Raw genomic sequence first — 18,049 nt, 5'->3', positions numbered from 1 at the left:
GGTAGGCGGATTCTTAACCACTGTGCCACCAGGGATTGTTTTTTTGACCCATTCATGTGAACACTCCTCAGCCAGAAGGTCCTTCAAAGCTGCACCTGTAGGGGCTTCCCTGGTGGCGCAGTGATTGGGACTCTGCCAGCTAATACAGGGGACATGGGTTCGAGCCCTGGTCTGGGAAGATACCACATGCCACGGAGCAACTAGCCCCGTGAGCCACAACTACTGAGCCTGCGCGTCTGGAGCCTGTGCTCCACAACAAGAGAGGCCACGATAGTGAGAGGCCCACGCACTGCAATGAAGAGTGGCCCCCTCTCGCCACAACTGGAGAAAGCCCTCGCACAGAAATGAAGACCCAACACAGCAAAAATAAATAAATAAATAAATAAAATTTTAAAATATATACATTAAAAAAAAAAAAAAAAGCTGCACCTGCGTGGGACAGTTCGTTTCTACCCCTAAGACACATAAGATAATGCTGGGCCCAAAAAAGGCATTCAGCAAACACTTAAGAATCACTACATATGCCATGGCCTGTTTATCTATTTGCTAATCTTGAGTCTATGACCCAGTTTACGTTAAGGAGCAGGCACCACATCTGAGCCAGGCTAGGAAGAAGACGGGACAACACTGAGTATTAAGGAAATGATTAGACAACAGCCCAGACAGACTGTGCATCAGAGTGTCTCTACACCGAGGGGAAGAAAGCATGGGCTCATCCTGCAGCAGACAAAGGAGGAAAGAAAGCAGGACGCATGCGGCACTCTACCCACCAATGGAGCAATTATGTAGGGGTGCCTGGAACAGCCACTTTCAGCAGAGTTAAAGAGGATGTGATCACACCAGAACGATGTTCCTGAACCACTGGAGAAAGCCTCTAACAGTCAAATATTCAATTCAGATTCTTTTAGTTTGGAGCTTGGAGGGGATCGGCAAAGTTCTTCGAGGCATAGATACTCAGAGCATGAGCCCTGCATCACGAGCCATTCACGAGCTCACTGGAGGCAGCCCAAGTTTTCTGGTAGAATTTAATCAAAGCTGCAAAGCTCTCTTTCCATGTGTTTCCTGAGAAGACCGCCTCCTGAGTCTGTCACTAAAATAAGGCGAGGAGGTTCTCTAAAGGTAAAGGCTTCAGAACAGAGACCCCATGCAGTACCACTCTGTTTAACTTCAGGATGCCAGAGGCTGTGTGAACAGGGATACAGGCACACAGGGGTGCACACCCATGCCTGTACAACTGTGTAGTGGGAGCTTCACATGTGTAAGGGTACATGTGAATCTCCACATATGTGTGACTGGCAGGTACATCTGCTACATGTATGAACACCTGCAAGTAATACTGCAGTTCCTCTGCCCCTGCCAAAAGGTTAAGAACCTACCGTGGCAACTGCTCTGCCCACCCTGACAGCGCCAAAGTCGTTGAGGTCCAAGTACTTGTTGCTGTAGAGGTAGACGCCAGAGGCGGCAAGAGCCATGCTGGTCCACGAAGCAAGCTTGAGAGCCCTCCGGGCCATGTCCCCAGACCCTGAAGAAGGAAAGCAGAGGAAGAGGAGCAGTTAAGAGTTTCCCAGGTGGTCAAATTCAAATCCGGGCTCTGCCACTTAGACTGCATGATCTCCAGTCATTTCCTCAATCTCGCTGCACCTGTGTTTCCTCATTTGTAAAACAGGAGGATACCTACCTCAAAAGCTGTTGGGATAAGATGAGATCGTGTATGTGAAGTGCTTAGCACAGTACCCAGCATAAGTCAACTGTCAAAGTCATTCTTCCTTCAACAGTACCAGGCACTGTTCTAGGCACTAGGGAGAGAGCCAAGAAAACAGACAATGTTCTTACAGTCTAGAGGGGATGACAGATCACAAGCAAACAGACATGTGTTAGAATAGCAGCAGGTATTCAGTGCTGAGAAGAAAATCAAAGTGGGTAAGAGGAAGGATGACGAATATGTGATGAAGGATGCTGTTTTAGATAAGAGAAGCGAGTGCGTGTTAACGACTCTTACGGAAACTATGACTGCACCACTAAGCGCACAAAGGCGTCATTAGCCCCCTATGCCCAGGTCAGAAGTAACCACAGCCAAGATGGCAGCTGGTCCGAGCAGCCAGGTAAGCCCTCCACGTCTGACTGATTTTCAAAATATTTATTTTGATTAGAATAGACAGCCCCTCTTCTAGACTGTAAGCTCCTTGAGGGCAAACACCATGGCTGTTACTACTTGTCCACTCACAGCCCTCCAGGCTGCTTTCTGGTTAGGGGCTCAAGGTCCACCTGCTGATTTGCTCCGTTTCACCAAACTCACACTCCCATTCAGTGGGACCAAGTGGGCTCCCGGCTCCCTTTCCCCACCCTACTTGTACTGCTCAGCGTGCCAGGTGGCTGCACAGACAGTCTTTGGGGCCACTGTAGCCAGTGGGCAGATTCCCCTTCAATTCCTAGGAATTCTATATCAGAATAAAGACCTTGCCCACAGCTGCAGCTGCCAGTGGAGAAGTCCCACCCAGAAGTGCCACCATCAAGCCACCTGCAGCTGCAAACCCGGCACAAATGCAGCAGGAAAATTTAGGTCATCACCCTGTTTGCTTCTGCCCTGGACTCAGTCTGTGACCATCCCCTCCCTGCTCTGTGCCTCTGTTTCCCCTTTGTATGGAAACAATTGCTCCAAACAGCCTTGTCTGCATTTTCTTTAAAGTCTATCTTGACTCATGCCTCATAATATAGTCACAGATTTTTTTTAAGTATCCACAGGGACATATTTTTCCATTCTTTTACTTTCAACTTACACTTTATACTGTTTCTCTAAATAGCATATAGTTGATTTTGTTTGCATTTAACATAATCACTTATGTATTTGGATTTAATTTTACCATCTTCTGTGCTTTCTATATTCCTACCTGTTCTGTTCCTTTTTCTCTCCTTTCTTGACTTTTCTGGACCCAGTTCTTTTTATAATCCCATTGTTTTTCCCTTTGCAGTGTTCTTTTCCTAGCCAGCATTTCTAAAGTGTGGTCAGAGGAACTCAAAAAGAATAAATATCAATCTGGGTGCCATTTCAAAAATGTAGATTTCTGCTAGACTCACAGACATAGAAAGCAAGCTTATGATTACAAAGGGGAAAGTGGGGGAAGGGATAAATTGGGAATTTGAGATTAACAGATACGCGCTACTACATATAAAATAGATAAACAACAAGGACCTACTGTAAAACATAGGGAACTATATTCAATATCTTATAATAACCTATAATGGAAAAGAATCTGAAAAACAATATATATGTATAACTGAATCACTTTGCTATACACCTGAAACACTGTAAATCAACTATACTCCAAAAAAATAATAATAACGATAATGATGTAGCAAAGTAAAAAAAAAAAAAAAAAAAATGCAGATTTCTGAAGTCCACCCCTTGGCCCACTGAATCATCAAAGCTGGGGGTAGGACTCAGGAATCTGCATTTTAATAGGAAATATAATGGGTTATTTTTATGCAAAGTTTGAGAACCACTCTTCTAAATATTTCACTTTTAATAAAGAGAGGCTTCATGTGTTCAAATTCATCAGTGAAATCATGCCCCCTTCCAAGTTTATCCTACCCACTCACAACCCCAGATGACTGCATTCACCCCACAAGGATGACTGCAAGCAATTTTTTTTTTTTTTTTTTTTTGGCTGCATTGGATCTTCATTGCTGCACGCGGGCTTTCTCTAGTTGCAGTGAGCGGGGGCTTCTCATTGCGGTGGCTTCTCTTGTTGCAGAGCATGGGCTCCAGGTGCACGGGTTTCAGTAGTTGTGGCATGTGGGCTCAGCAGTTGTGGCTCACAGGCTCTAGAGCTCAGGCTCAGTAGTTGTGGTGCATGGGCTTAGCTGCTCTGCGACATGTGAGATCTTCCCGGACCAGGGCTCGAACCCATGTCCCCTGCATCAGCAGGTGGATTCTTAACCACTGCACCACCAAGGAAGTCCCATGCAAGCAATTTTTTTTTTTTTTTGCGGTACGTGGGTCTCTTACTGTTGTATTTTCTACTGAAAGGGGCAGCACGCTCAATGTCCCCTCCACCTTGTTTCTGCCAAGACACAGGTTGCCAGTTGGACCCGGACGCAGGCCTTAAATTAGGCTGAGTGCCCTCAACTCCTCACACACCTTCCTCCTTCAAGATCATCAGTTCGAAAAGGTCCATGAGGGGTGATCCAGGGACCTTCCTTGTGGGGCCTGCAGAAAAGCCCACACTAAGAAGGCAGTACAGAGCAACTGGTGGTCAGGAACTCAGCCTCTGGAGCCGGGAAGAGCCTCGGCTCTACTGCTCACCAGCTGTGTGACCGTGAGCAAACCACAACCTCTTAGAGCCTCCATCTACGAAAGAGGCTCTTGATAGTACCTACCTCATAGGGTCATTGTGAGAATTAAATGAGATGCTGCTTTAACAGAATGCCTACCATGCTCAATAAATGAGACCTCTTCTCCTTATTGTTATTTTAAACTTCATTTCTTCTTCTCTGAAAAGCTGAAGAGCTTATATAGAAGAACTCCTAGCTCTCAGGGACCAGAATTCAGCACAACCTTGTACAATTAATAAAGGAGGTGGGAGAAACCCATCACATCTTGCCTGAACCATTCAACCATTCCCCATTCCAAACACTTCCCCACATCCCAGCCAACCTTCACTCTGCCACACAAGTCGTCATCATCCTAACCCACAAGTGCATTCTTATCACTCTTACCTACCCACTCTCTACCAAAAAGTCCAAATTCTCTAGCAAGGCATTCAAGGCCCACCCCATTCTCATCCCAACCCACCTTTCCAGCTTCATCTCCCAAAATATCCCCCCACACTCAATCCCGCATTATCCCTCTATGAAGTTTTGTCAGCCAATCACTCAGAGTTCCTTGCTCCTTCCTCTCTGGTCTCATTGTACACTGCTTTTACCTCTAATAATCTGGCCCTATATCTGCCTCTTCCACTAAATGCAAAGCGCAGAATTCGCTAATAAATAATAAGTGAGTAAATAAGTCTGCTAAAAAAAAAAAGACTGAATGAATGAGAGAGTGAAAATTTCCCCACTCTATTCTCAACACGGAAACTTAAGTCAAACTCTGCATTCCTCTGCTCTAAACTCTCCAATGGCTCCCACCTCACTCAAAGTGAGACAGGAGGGAAGGGGACAGGGCACAACCTTTAAAAGAATGACACAGCCATTGAGGATATGACATAAACCAGTTAGAACCAATTAGGCCCTAGATGGCAGAAGATTCAACTTCCAGTGGACCTTGAGCCTCATTATATGCTCATTATGATACATTAGCTAAATGATACACCCAAAGGCGCCATGACAGTTCAGAGGCTGATCATAAATGGCCAAAAAGTGGGTGATGATCTAATTCCTGGAAATCCCCACCCCTTCCCCGAAATGATTGGAATAATCCTCCCACTTACTGGCCTATGAAACTACTCAGCCCATAAAAACTAACCACCCCATAGTTCAGGGTCTCTCGCCTTCTGAGACGGCCCACAATCTGTCTATGGAGTGTGTATCTCACTAAACAAACCTGCTTTCCCACTTAGTTCTCAGGCCAGAGCCCCCTTGCCTGCCTGCTTATATTCCTCACAAGTGTCCTATATTAATGAATCTAACTTCTTGCCTATCACTTTGCCTCTCACTGAATTCCTTCTGCGCTGAGACATAAAGAACCTGAGCTTCAGTAAGTCCTGACACCAGGTGAGTGATTTTAATTAAAAGACAGTGGGTTCGAGTCCCAGCCCGTGGGCTCGAGTCCCAATAGGAGTTTTGGCTGGATTCAAATCCCATCTGAGGTGCAATTGGGTTCGAGTCCCAATCTGAGGTATGTGGTTTCAAAAGAGCCAAGGCCTTGGCGTGACCTGAGAGGGCCTTCTTGATCTGACTCCCCAGTTCCCTCCAGGGTTTCAGGCCATTCCACTGTCCCCCCTTGCTCACTTCACCCCAAAGGCACCAGCCTCCCTGCTATTCCTCAAACACGCCAGGCACATTCCAGCCTCAGTGCTTTTGCACTTGCTATTCTCTCTGCCTAGAACAGGGGTCAGCGAACTTTTTCTGTAAAGGACCATATAGAAATATTTTTGGCTTTGCAGGCTATAATATCTCTGTTAGAACTACTCAACTCTGGCATTGTAGTGCAAAGCAAAAGACAGCCATAGACACTATGTAAAGTAATGGGTGTGGTCAGATTTGGCCTGCAGGCTATAGTTGGCCATAACCTCGCTTAGCACATGGAATAGGTGCTCCAAAAGTATTTACTGAATGAATGAATTAATGAATGGGTAAACTATACCCTATGAGACCTGTACAGAGTCAGTAACAACACAGATTCCCAGGTGAGAATCACAAACTTGAGCTGCCAATTCGACAGCAATCCTCCTCCAGTCACCCCCAACATCCCTCCCAGACTTCCCTCCCCGAACCCCATCCTCCTCAGGTTGCACCATCCTCCAGGCCTGTCCCTCTAGGTAATGAGGCCACCCCAGCCTTAAGCCCAACTCTGAGTGGGGAAGCAGCAGTAAAGCAGACACAACTCCCAAGACCCAGTTCTCATGCAAACGTCTTCAGTAATAAGAGGTGGAAATTGAAAAACATAAAATAGATGATACAGGAGTCAAACTGTGTCTAAATAGACTGGAGCTGGAGTTTTCCATAAGGTGTCAGTGAGTCTTTAACATGTAAATGAGTTGCTTTCCTCGGGGTAGCAATTTTAAAAGACCCTGTCAGCCGTGAAATATGTCTGTCAATGAAAAACACCTTTCATTATTAAATCTTTTGCTAATGAATCACCTGCCCTGTTCTGTTTACTTGCGTTTTTTGACTTTCACCTGAGTTGTTTCTCATAACAGCACATCCTTTTTTTTGGTTGGGGGTGGGAGGGGGAGGTGCCTGGGGCCACTGGACCCTAAAACCTAAACATTAGATAATAATATTAGCAATAACTGATCTTTACACAGCCCTTTGCACTCATTATTTCGTTAGTTATTCCACACAACCCAGTGAGGTGAGACAGATATTACTACCATCCCCAGGTATAAATGAGGAAACCAAGGAGCAGAGAGGGTGAGTGATTTGCCCCAGGTGGCTCAGCTGGTAAATGGCAGGGTAGACCTTCAGCCCTTTCTCTTTATGGCACGTGACCTTCCTGACAGGGACTCGCAGACCTCCAATCCCCAACATTCTTAACCCCATTCTCAAGTAACTGCATCAGTCACTATGATTTCTGACCCTCTACCACCCCCAAACAGTGCCAGGCACAGGGAAGACACTGCTTGGCACCCTGGAAGTCAACAGCATGTCACAGATCAACAAAGCACCTCACTAGAAACCACCAATTCCAGGCTATGAAACATTTAGGAGAGCTGTGTTATTGTCAAATCAAGGATGAGCATGGAATCCATCTCGCTGGACCACAGGAAACATACTAGCAAGCATTGAGACAAGGGAAGAGGAGAGTCTGGGAAGTTCTACAAATTAAAAGTTGATGGTCAAATGAAATTCCACCCTCTGTGCAGAACTAAATAGGAAACCAAGCACTTACTGTTCACAGGGCTAGGCTTTTCAGCTACTATCCATCTGCTGCCTCCTCCCCATGCCACATTACAGGACAGTAAGCCTAGAATCACCACTCCCTGTTTGTTGCACGGGTGAGAATGGCCACAGAGGAAAGAATTTAGGGCTCCAATCCCATTAATCCCATAAAGTGACCACAGCTCCTCCTCCCATTTCCTAGAGAGACCGTTAGACAAACGAGCAGTATTTCTTTTGGTCTGCTCCCAAGACTGGAAAAGACCCAATAATACATTTGGAGACAGTGATCTGGTTTTCAGGGAAAATTGGTTATTGATGTAGATAAAAAGCAACCAAGGTGGATGATACCATCATGTCTCATATCAATGCTGAGGGACCATCTAGTTGACCTGAGCAGGTTTATAGCCTGCCCTGCCCTGCCCTGTAGATAGGAATGTAATCCAAATGTAATCACTCTCTTTCCTAGTATTTGATGCCCAGAAGGTGATTCAATCAATATTGATTAAAGGAATCCCCAACTGATGCCAAAGTCCCAGAGTAGACAGGAAAAATAAATCTCATCCAGGCAAGGAATAGAATTCTCCACTTACTTCATCCAGAGATAGGGGGACTCAGGGAGAACAGTGGAAAACCAAGCACAAAGCGTGAGTAGCAGGTAAGAGGAGAAGAGTGAGTGAGATTGTAAGCAGAAATGTACAGTGCCAAGTGCTTAAACATCTCATGTAACTCTCACAACTACATCCTGGGGTGCATCCTATTAGAGCCTCATTCTACAGATCAGGAAGCTGAGTTTTAGAAAAGGTAAAAAACTTGGCTGGGAAGCTACTAAGTGATGCAGCCAGAACTTGAATACAGGTGTGTCTGCTCCAGCCAAGAGAGCACAAGGCGGACGAGAACAGGGCTTGCTGGGCCCTGAGGTGGGTCCCTGAAGTGCCTCTGATGTAGATAGCTAAACTGAGATGGCTTATTCAGTGAGTTGGGGGGGGGGGAATGCATGAACCAAGCACTATTCTTGTCTTATAGGTCCCTTGTGTGACAAGAAAATAAGTGTATATCAGAAAGGGAAAAAATGTAAACTCTCCCAGCAGAGGTCAAAGTTTACATCCTGAGGGCTGCTGAGAAATGGCCAAAGATACAATATGATGTAACCCAGGAAAACTGACACAAGTGTAGACTACATGAAAATCTGTATATAATGTGGGGGAAGAAACAGTGAACAAAGTAATACGTACATGCTTACTATCGCTACCGAAGTTAAACTGGCAAGCCAGAACAGAAAGGCCCAGGACCAGGAGTGACGAGTTGGTGCTTTAAGTTCACAGGAATTTTTCCTACAAAACAGTGATATTCCAAAGTATGTTCCCAGACCAGCAGCATCTGTATATCCTAGGAGCATGTTAGAAATGTAAATGCTCGCTCCCCACCCCAGACCTACTGAATCAGAAACTTGGGGGATGGGGTCCAGGTTTCTGTGTTGTAACAAGCCCTCCAGGTGATTCTGATGCACGCTAAAGTTTGAGAACTACTGCTTAAAGAAAACGTGTGAAGGCACAGATAAAGTCTAATTCACTTTCAACTCCGCAAATATTTCCTGAGCAGCCACTAAGTGCCAAGGATCATGGAGGTGATCAATAAGTACTTGTTGAATCGAATGACTTCATAGTTAGTAGAAAGGAAATGCCACTTAACCTGGGGAGAGAGCTGTACTAGGCGTCTTCTATAGGCTGCTCTCCATACAGCGCTGTCATCAGCACACGTTTACTGTGCGATCCGGAAGCTCAGGGCCCCACCAAGTGCTATAGATACGGCGCGCTCCGGAGTCGCGCAGGCCCCTGCGGAGGGCAAGGATACCTGCGCGCCCCTGCTCTGATCCAGCCTGCGCTCCAGCCCCGGACGCCTGCGCCTAGGAGCCCACAGACCACCAAGGCTGAGGAGGTCTGGGCGAGCCACCTGCTGCCTTCCTCCAGCTCCAGTTCTACCTACACGCAGGACTGCGCCACGCTTCCGCCCAATGGTGAGGCAGGCTGGAGAGTCGCGGCAGAGGTGATGGGGCACTGTCACGTGGCCGCGCTCCGGGCCCCGGATGATAAGGTCACCGGCCCAGGGTTCCCTCCCGGCTGGAGGCCCCAGCAGAGGCGGGCGCCGGGCGCGTCCATACTGGCTTACCTGCGCCCCGGGGCCCTGGCAGCCCGGGCTTTGCGCGGGCCTCCGAGGAGCTGCGCCTACTCACCCCGTGGGAAACAGAGACGCGGCGCCCGGCTTCCAGCAGCAGCCTGGTGGCGGGAGTTCGCGGGGAACTTTGCTTGCCGCCACCTCCGGATTGCTCTCAGTGAAGCCGGGGCGGCGCGCGGCCTGCCGGGAGTTGTAGTTCTTCTTGGTTCCCTAAGCCGCGGGGACAAGGGCCAAAGAACAGCCGCGGTCGCCCTGGACCGCTCCACCTAGGGAGGCAGAGGGGTCACAGACACTTGACCTGTCAGATAGCCTGTTTCTTTGCCTGTGCTGCGGCCAGGATCCTTCCTGAAAACTTATTTTCAAGAAGCTATCCAAATTGGTCATAGATTTATGTTCAGTAGGAGGATGGAGTCGTGGGTTTGTGTATTACAACAGGCAAAGAATTTTACTGACAGTTGCTGAATAGTAAGAAAGTGCTGATCGATCTTAGTCATTTTATCCCCCATTCATTCACTGACCTCTATTTACTGAATGTTTGTTTATAAGATGTACTTTGGAGACAATCATCAGACCTTCATTCCTTCTACAAACATCTCTTGAGCTACTTCGTGGGGGAACAGAGATGGGGTGGAAGATTCATCTATCAATTCAATGCAATTCTAATAAATTTTCCAACAGGATTTTCTCTGGATGTTTACAAGCTAAGCTAAAATTTACATGGAAAAACAAAGGACAAAGCATAGCATAAACACTCTTGAAGGAGAGTAAAATGTTTCAAGGACTTACCCTTACATATATCAACATTTATTATGAAACTATAAAAATTAAGACTATGGGATATTAGTATAGGGATAGGGAGAGAGGGAAAATAAAACAGCCTAGAGAGCCCAAAAACAATCCAGGCACATGTGGAATCTTGATATATGACACAGCTGGCATATGAGCTGAACCAACTGGTTCTCTGTTGGGCCCCTAACACAAAAAATTAATTCCAAATAGATTAAAGAATTTTAAAGGAAAAAGTAAAATCAGAACTTTTGAAGGAAAATTTCCTACTATCTCAGGGAAGAGTTTATTAAATGACATCAGAAAAACGGTATGGAAAACTTTGATAAATTTGGATTACGTTAAAGTTAGGAACTTCCTCATCAAAAGGCATGAAGAAAAATACAAGCCACTAACTGGGAGAAGACACTTGCAGTACAGGGCTACAGTACAGAGCTAGCAGTATTATAGAGTTGCATAATACAGCTGCCACCACCTCGAGTTTGCAATGTATAAGTGTTAAGATAAAAACAAAGGAATAATTTCTGGGCTTCCCTGGTGGTGCAGCGGTTAAGAATCCAGCTGCCAATGCGGGGGACACAGGTTCGAGCCCTGGTCCAGGAAGATCCCACGTGCCGCGGAGCAACTAAAAGCCATGCACCACAACTACTGAGCCCACGTGCCACAACTACTGAAGCCCATGCACCTAGAGCCCATGCTCCACAACAAGAGAAGCCACTGCAATGAGAAGCCCGAGCACCGCAGGGAAGAGTAGCCCCCGCTCGCCACAACTAGAGAAAGCCTGTGCACAGCAATGAAGACCCAATGCAGCCAAAAATAAATTAATTAATTAAATTAATATTTTTTTAAAAAGGAATAATTTCCAAATGGTGTGAATAGTGTTAGAATAGAGGTATGAACAAAGTGGTATAGGAACATAAAGAAGGGAGCATTAATTTTGCCCAGGAGATTTTGAAATGCTTTGTAAACTCAGACGTGACTTATAGGCTGAGAATCAAAGGTTAAACAGGGGCTTCCTGGGAGAAGGGTGTTGGGGAGCAGACCAGGCATAGGAAAGTTCATATAAAAAAGCATAAAGATGAAGAATACAGTAAAAGACATAAAGACATTTAAATTAAAATGGAAAATTTTAAACCACAGAGAGAGAAAATATATTAAAAACTTAATACGGTTACTCTAATTGGACATTAACTTTAACTATGAAATTCTTACCAGCAGGCTAGCAGCTAACCCTGAAGAATGGGAATGGGGGAGGTGGGTCTGGAGTACTTTCAGTTTATACTGTACCCTTTTGTGATATTTGAATTTTTTACAGTGAATGTATGTATAACTTTTATAATTAAAATTTAATTGTTTAAATTTTTTTAATTTTTAATTTAGCAGGTTTCCAGTTCAACATGCTATGTTTAGTATACCCATTTAAATCCATGCCTGCCTAAAATCCCATGAAAATGACAGGAAAGGAATAAAAAAGGCATAAACCCCAAAAGGAACAAGAAAGGAGACAACAGCAAATAGAAAAAATTTAAAAATATATGTGGGAAACTCCAAAGCAGATAGGCGAGTGAGGCACTTTTAAACAAGCTAGTTGCCTGAGCCCCAGCCCCAGAAATTCTGATTTTGGAGTCTGGGCCTCTGTAATTCTTAGAAAGTTGCCTTGTGATTTTAATGGGCAGTTTAGTGGAAAGGATCTGTCAAGAAGGCAGTTCATATAATGAAAAGTGGGTAGATTGAGAGCAGAGTTCTAGCCTCCGCAGAATCACCTGGAAAGCTTTAACAATCCTCCTGGGACACACCCTGGAGCTCTTGAATCCATTTTCCAGGGACAGAACCCAGATAGAAGGATTTTGCAGAGCTCCCCAGAGGATTTCCATGCACAGCCAAGGTTAAACACCACTGATTCACAGAATCTTGTTTGAACTGTGTGACTTAAAGCAAGTTTTCTCCCTTAGCAGAGCTTTCATTTTCATCTTAATAAAATGGTGGTTTCCTTCTTGATGAAAGATATGAACTATCATCTGTCCTACTTACCTCAGAGGTTCTTGTGAGGATCGAGTGAGATGGTGTTTGTGCTTTGGAAACCGAATAGTGCTGTACAGATGTGTCCCATCACACTTAGAAGAAAACACAAACTCTTTACCCAACCCTCCCTTCTGCCCATGGCTGTTACCACTCCCTCTGTCTCCAGCCTTTGTTTCCCACCCATCTCCCCCAGCTCACACCACTCTAGTCACACCAGCTTCCTTTTTTGTTCCTCAACCTGCCAATCTGCCTGCTCCCTTGAGGCCCTTACACTTGCTGTTCCCCCAAAGGTCTGCTCTGTCACAGCAATCTGTTCTCTCTTTCATCATCACCCCTCCAGAGAAGCCATCCCTGATCACCCTTATCTAACCACCACCACCCCTCCACATTCCCTGAGACACATTCTATCCCCTTACACTGCTTTATTTATTAAAGTACTCATCAATACTAAAAATTATATCATTCATTTGTTTAAGATGGCTTTTATCTGTCTCCCCCACTAGAATATAAGCTCCACGAGAGCATGGATTTAGATCCATGGTGCCTAGAACAGTGCCTACCACACAGTAGGTGCTAAGGATATAATGGTGGATAAAATGGAAAAGGTCCCTCACAGAGTGTCATTTACCTGAGGTGGAGAAAGAGGAGACAGACAATAGACATGCAAAGAAATAACAGGATAGTTGCATGATGTAATAAACTCTGTGAAGGGAGGAAGCAGGGGGGTATGGTAAAGAGTAACTGGACAGAGGCCATTGGTTGCGTCTTTGGAGAGAGTAGTCACACAAGGCCTCTTTGAGGAAGGTGCACCCGAATGGATGAGGACATCAGCCATGCGGAAGATGAGGAAGCATGTTCCAAGCAGGGGGAACAGCAAGCCCAGGGGTAGGAAAGAGCTTGGTAGGTTTGAGGAACAGGAAGGAACCCAGTGTGACTGAGCAGAGAGAATAGTGTAGGAGGAAGTAGGAGAAGCAGACAGGGGCCTTTGGAGGGCTCCTCAGTTTGGATTTTAGTCCAAGTGCACTAGGAAGCCATTGAAGGGTTTTAAATTGAGAGGGGACGTGACCAGCGAAGCTAAACAGAAAATGCACTGAGCAACCAAAGCCATTAAGGAAAGCAACTAACTCATTCCAGAACCTGCCAGAGTCCCGGTTACATTTCTGGGACAGCAAGGCCTGGGTTTGGTACATTGAGTATTTAGAATGCTATCCAAGAGAGGTTTTCATTCAGGGTGCTGTGTGGCTTATCCCAGAGGTGGACCATCTGGGAGAAAGCATCACACAGCCAACCAGAGGAAAAGCAAGAGAAACCAAAGTACAAAATTCTTCCTTAAGGCAACAAGAAAAAAGCACGGCAGAGGAAGTAATAAGGGAACTGTGTTCTAGGCAGGGGGAGAAGGCTTAGGGCCTGTGGTAAAGGAAGCAGGAAAGCTGCATTGGCTCCCAGCAGCATCCCAAAGGGGAGCAATGCCCCACGGGAGTCCATCCACAGAAGCAGCAGCAGAAGGAAGCATGGGCTAGAGGCCCGAAGCTGGTGTTAGCACCTGCCCAGGACAGAAAGTTCCAGTAGGACAAAGGAAGTCAACTCAGACCCAGGGCCAGAAGGTCAGGATCCAGCTACCCCAGAGGGCGGTTTAGCGTTTGCCAGAGGATTGGCAGCCCAATCCATGTGCCAATCCATGTACATCTGTGTAGTAGAGTGGAAGGGCAGAAACCTGCTTGGCCTGCCCCATGAGGTGGTCAGACGGGCCTGGACTTGATGGAAGCCTAAAGGGATTTTTTTTTAGTATCTGGGAGGAAGTAAATCAAGATGAGTAATCTGGAATTCATTTCCAACCTGGGGGCTGGAGTGATATTGAGAACAGGCATTTCTTATCTGCCTCTGACTGGCTGAGAAATCCCACAAAAGACACATCACCCAGGCCCTTCAGGCATTTTTTGTTTTCCAAATTTATTGAAATCTAATTGACATACCCTTCAATTTTCTTATCTGTCATAAGGGAAAAGAAAAATTCCTTGTGAAAAATAGCTGATATATCTCAGTAAGGGTAAAAAAAACACATAAATTCTTAACCAGAATTGCAAATTATTTACTGGAATATATATTTCCCATATATATTTATATATCTGAATAAATATTATATATACATATATATGCTATCATTTATCAAGCACTCATTGCCAGATGCTAGTCTAAGTGCTTTAAGTATGTACGTTTTCTCATATAATCCTCATGCTATATGAGATACATATCACTATTATCCCCATTTTATAGTTGAACAAACTGAGGAACAGAGAGTTAAGCAACTTGTCCAAGGTCATGCCGAAGGGCAGAGCTGGGCTTCCAACCCATGAGTCTAACTCCAGAGCCCACACTCTGGAATGGGCAGCCCACTATGATCACAGATGTATTTAGAGAGGGAATCATTCGAGGCAAACGTCTGGGGCCAAAGTAAAATACACCCTGAGGTCTTTGAGCAGTTTTAACAGGAAATAGGCAAGCTGGCTCAGCAGTAATCCTTTATTACCAACGATTAATTGACCACAGTTCTCAAATTGAGAGGCATGATGGACTGGGAGCTAGGGAGCTGGGTTCCAGTCCTGCCTATGCTACTAATTAGCAGCTGACCTTGGGCCTGTCATTTTACATCCCTGGGATTCAGGATCCTCTTTTGTAAAGTAAAGGAATTCTATGGGCAGAACTCTAAGGACTCTTCCATCATTCACATTCCACGATTCTTTGGGTCTGTAAGCACTGTCCTACCCCTAGAGACTGACACGGAGGGCAGGCTTGAGTAAGCCCCTGTGCTGAATATCCTCTGTATCCTCCCCAAGGTCAACTCTCCACCTTTCTCTGCCCTGCTCCATGCCCAGGAGGCTGACCAGTACAGGCTGCATCCCTGAGACTCCCCTGCCCTCTGTCTTCTAGTTGAGCTTGGCCAGTGGTAAGCGTGAGTAGGAGGCAGGGAGGCCAAAGAAGAGAGAGACCCCGATGTCTGCACACACACAGAGCCCCCTTCCGCATGTGCTCCCAGCCTTCCTGTCTGTGTTCTGGCAGTGGCTGGGTTCCTCTCCTGCCACAGCTCCTGTTGGAGCACCTCTGCCCTAGCCCCAGCTCCCACTGGGCTATAGGGGCACCACTCCCACACCACACCCCTTTAGACTTAGGGATGACAATGACTTCCTGCTCTGCTGGTGCCCAGCTGCTTCCCCTTAACGTCCCACACCTCCTCTAAGCAGTCCATCCGTTCAGTGCTCTGGATTTAAACCCTTGAATGTGCCATCTGTTTCCCGTGGAACCCTGACTGCTGCAGCCCCTGGGAGTGGGGTGGCTTTCTTCCTTGTCATTGCCACCATCTCTCCATGTGTCATAAATCAACACAGGAATCCCAGACCTCCTTTCAGAGTCCTACAGGCATCCTCACCTAGTCAGAGGGCCTAGAAATAGGCACTTTCAGGGTGAGGGGGCAGGATTCCCCAATTCTCCTATGGTGGTGGGAGCATCAGTACCAATGTTCTATTAGCCAAAGTCTATAAAAAAACTCTTGGGCTCTTTTGAGAGAGGTGACATGGAGTCAGAGAGACCTGCGTTGGAATCCGGGCTCAGACTCACTGGGTTTGAACCCTGGCTCAGCTACTTACAGGCTGTGAGAACTTCCTGTGCCTTAGAATCCTCATCTGTAAATTGAGGAAAATAACATTTGCCTCTCAGCCTTGCTGCCAGGATTGAATATGATAATCTATGCAAAGGTTTTGTACAATGCCTGGCACATTCTAAACAGATGCTCAGTAAATGTTAATTCCCTTTCTCTATGAGGCAACTAGGAGGAAGAGAGGAGAAGCCATGAAAACAATTAGATGGGTTAAAGTGGCTTCTTGAGAAATACCATACCAACTCCTTCAGTTAGTTCTCCAATGGGATAGCCAGGGCCTGATACGGCAATGGACCAAGGCAGGGGAAGGGAAAAAAACAAAACAAAACAACTCATCAGAAACCGGGCTTTTGTCAAAAAAACAAAAAACAAAAAACCAACTGCAGCAAGCAATTAGGGAACAATAGCTAAATACTTTCTATAATTAGAGAGAGAAAGCATCGCAAGTGATCAGAGTGCCTTTGTCTGCACTGACCCTCTTCACCCAAAGAATATCTTGGCTCACATGATATGGAGACTGGGGATCTTTGTGGTTTTTTTAGTTTTCTTGAGAAATTTAATCTCACACCACCCTTCTGTTGCCAAGAAAGGAGGACAGCAGAGCCAGCGAGGACCCTCTCATCAGAAAGAAAGGCAATTGGAAATATGACTCATGTCTAGGACTAATTCAATCCTGAAAGAGATGATCTTACAGCTTTGCCTGGGAGTTCCTGACACCCTGGCCCTACCCTGCTCGTGGGGCAGGTGGGTGGGTTGGAATTTCTGTAGGAAGAGGAGACAGATGGGTTTTGACATCCGCCTAGCCTGCTCCTTTTGCTAAAATCTGGGGGGCAGCAAGTCCTTACTATTTTTTTTAATATTTATTTATTTATTTATTTGGCTGTGCCAGGTCTTAGTTGTGACATGCAGTATCTAATTCCCTGACCAGGGATCGAACCTGGGCCCCCTGCATTGGGAACTTGGAGTCTTAACCACTGGACTACCAGGGAAGTCCTGGGGTGCACAGTTCTTCTTTTTTATTTATTTATTTAATTAATTTATTTTTGGTTACATTGGGTTTTCGTTGCTTCGCACAGGCTTTCTCTAGTTGCAGCGAGCAGGGGCTACTCTTCGTTGCGGTGCAGGGGCTTCTCATTGCGGTGGCTTCTCTTGCTGCAGAGCACAGGCTCTAGGCACGTGGGCTTCAGTAGCTGTGGCACACAGTCTCAGTAGTTGTGGTGCACAGGCTTAGTTGCTCCGCAGCATGTGGGATCTTTCCAGACCAAGGCTCAAACCCGTGTCCCCAGCATTGGCAGGCGGATTCTTAATCACCACACTACCAGGGAAGTCCAAATCCTTACTTTTTTAGCAATGGATATTCCAGACAAAAGCAAAGGAGAGGATATTTCCACAAACATTCATGCTAGAGAATTGATCTCTTGCTCTTGACAGAAGGACCAAGCTGGCTTCCTCAGCCAGAATCTCTATGCCTTCCCAGGCACTGCTATTCTCCCAAGCCCCCAGGTTCTAACCCAAGTCATCCTTTTTCCTTCATTCTTCTCAACCCCTCTTCACGAGCTCAGCCTCTTGACACTTCCTTCTATAACCCTTCCCATCTTTCTCTTCCTCCCCATTCCTATCACCACAAGCATTGTCAAGCTCCCCGCACATCCCATGACTAGACTTCCACAGACTTCCGTCCAGTACCCCTTCCTCCAGACTCCTCCCCCTCAAAGACTTTCCACGAAACACCACCTAAGGCACTGCATTCACAGTGCCATTCTGTATACCCAGACTTTCTAAACTATGGTACAAGTGCCCCTGGTGGTAGATAATTTTAGGTGATGTGGTACACACAGTTAGTGTTCTGCCCAGGTCCCCTTGACCAGGCCAGTA

The 18,049-nt window shown here is 46.0% G+C and overlaps 1 protein-coding gene across 10 annotated transcripts in view; it reads right to left on the bottom strand.

The window, feature by feature from the left end:
• Positions 1 to 9,828, bottom strand: part of ADCK1 (aarF domain containing kinase 1) — a 116,923-nt gene extending 107,095 nt beyond the window's left edge. For 3 of the 10 annotated variants that reach the window (XM_029237468.1, XM_029237477.1, XM_029237475.1), the window contains exons 1-2: positions 9,232 to 9,556; positions 1,377 to 1,522 (exon numbers count right to left, since the gene is read on the bottom strand). In XM_029237468.1, the coding sequence (XP_029093301.1) occupies positions 1,377 to 1,511 (135 nt within the window). In that variant the 5' untranslated portion in view covers positions 1,512 to 1,522; positions 9,232 to 9,556. Of the gene's footprint in view, positions 1 to 1,376; positions 1,523 to 8,774; positions 8,874 to 9,231; positions 9,557 to 9,708 lie in introns of those variants that run through there. The other 7 variants (XM_029237467.1, XM_029237469.1, XM_029237473.1 and 4 more) reach the window with 6 other exon arrangements.
• Positions 9,829 to 18,049: the final 8,221 nt, after the last annotated feature.

This window comes from Monodon monoceros, unplaced genomic scaffold, assembly GCF_005190385.1.
Source record: "Monodon monoceros isolate NGI ecotype Baffin Bay Population unplaced genomic scaffold, NGI_Narwhal_1 Super_Scaffold_21, whole genome shotgun sequence".
In the NCBI taxonomy this organism is placed as follows: Eukaryota; Metazoa; Chordata; class Mammalia; order Artiodactyla; family Monodontidae; genus Monodon; species Monodon monoceros.
Note: the sequence above shows the minus strand (reverse complement) of the source record. Positions and strands in the feature narration are given on the sequence as shown.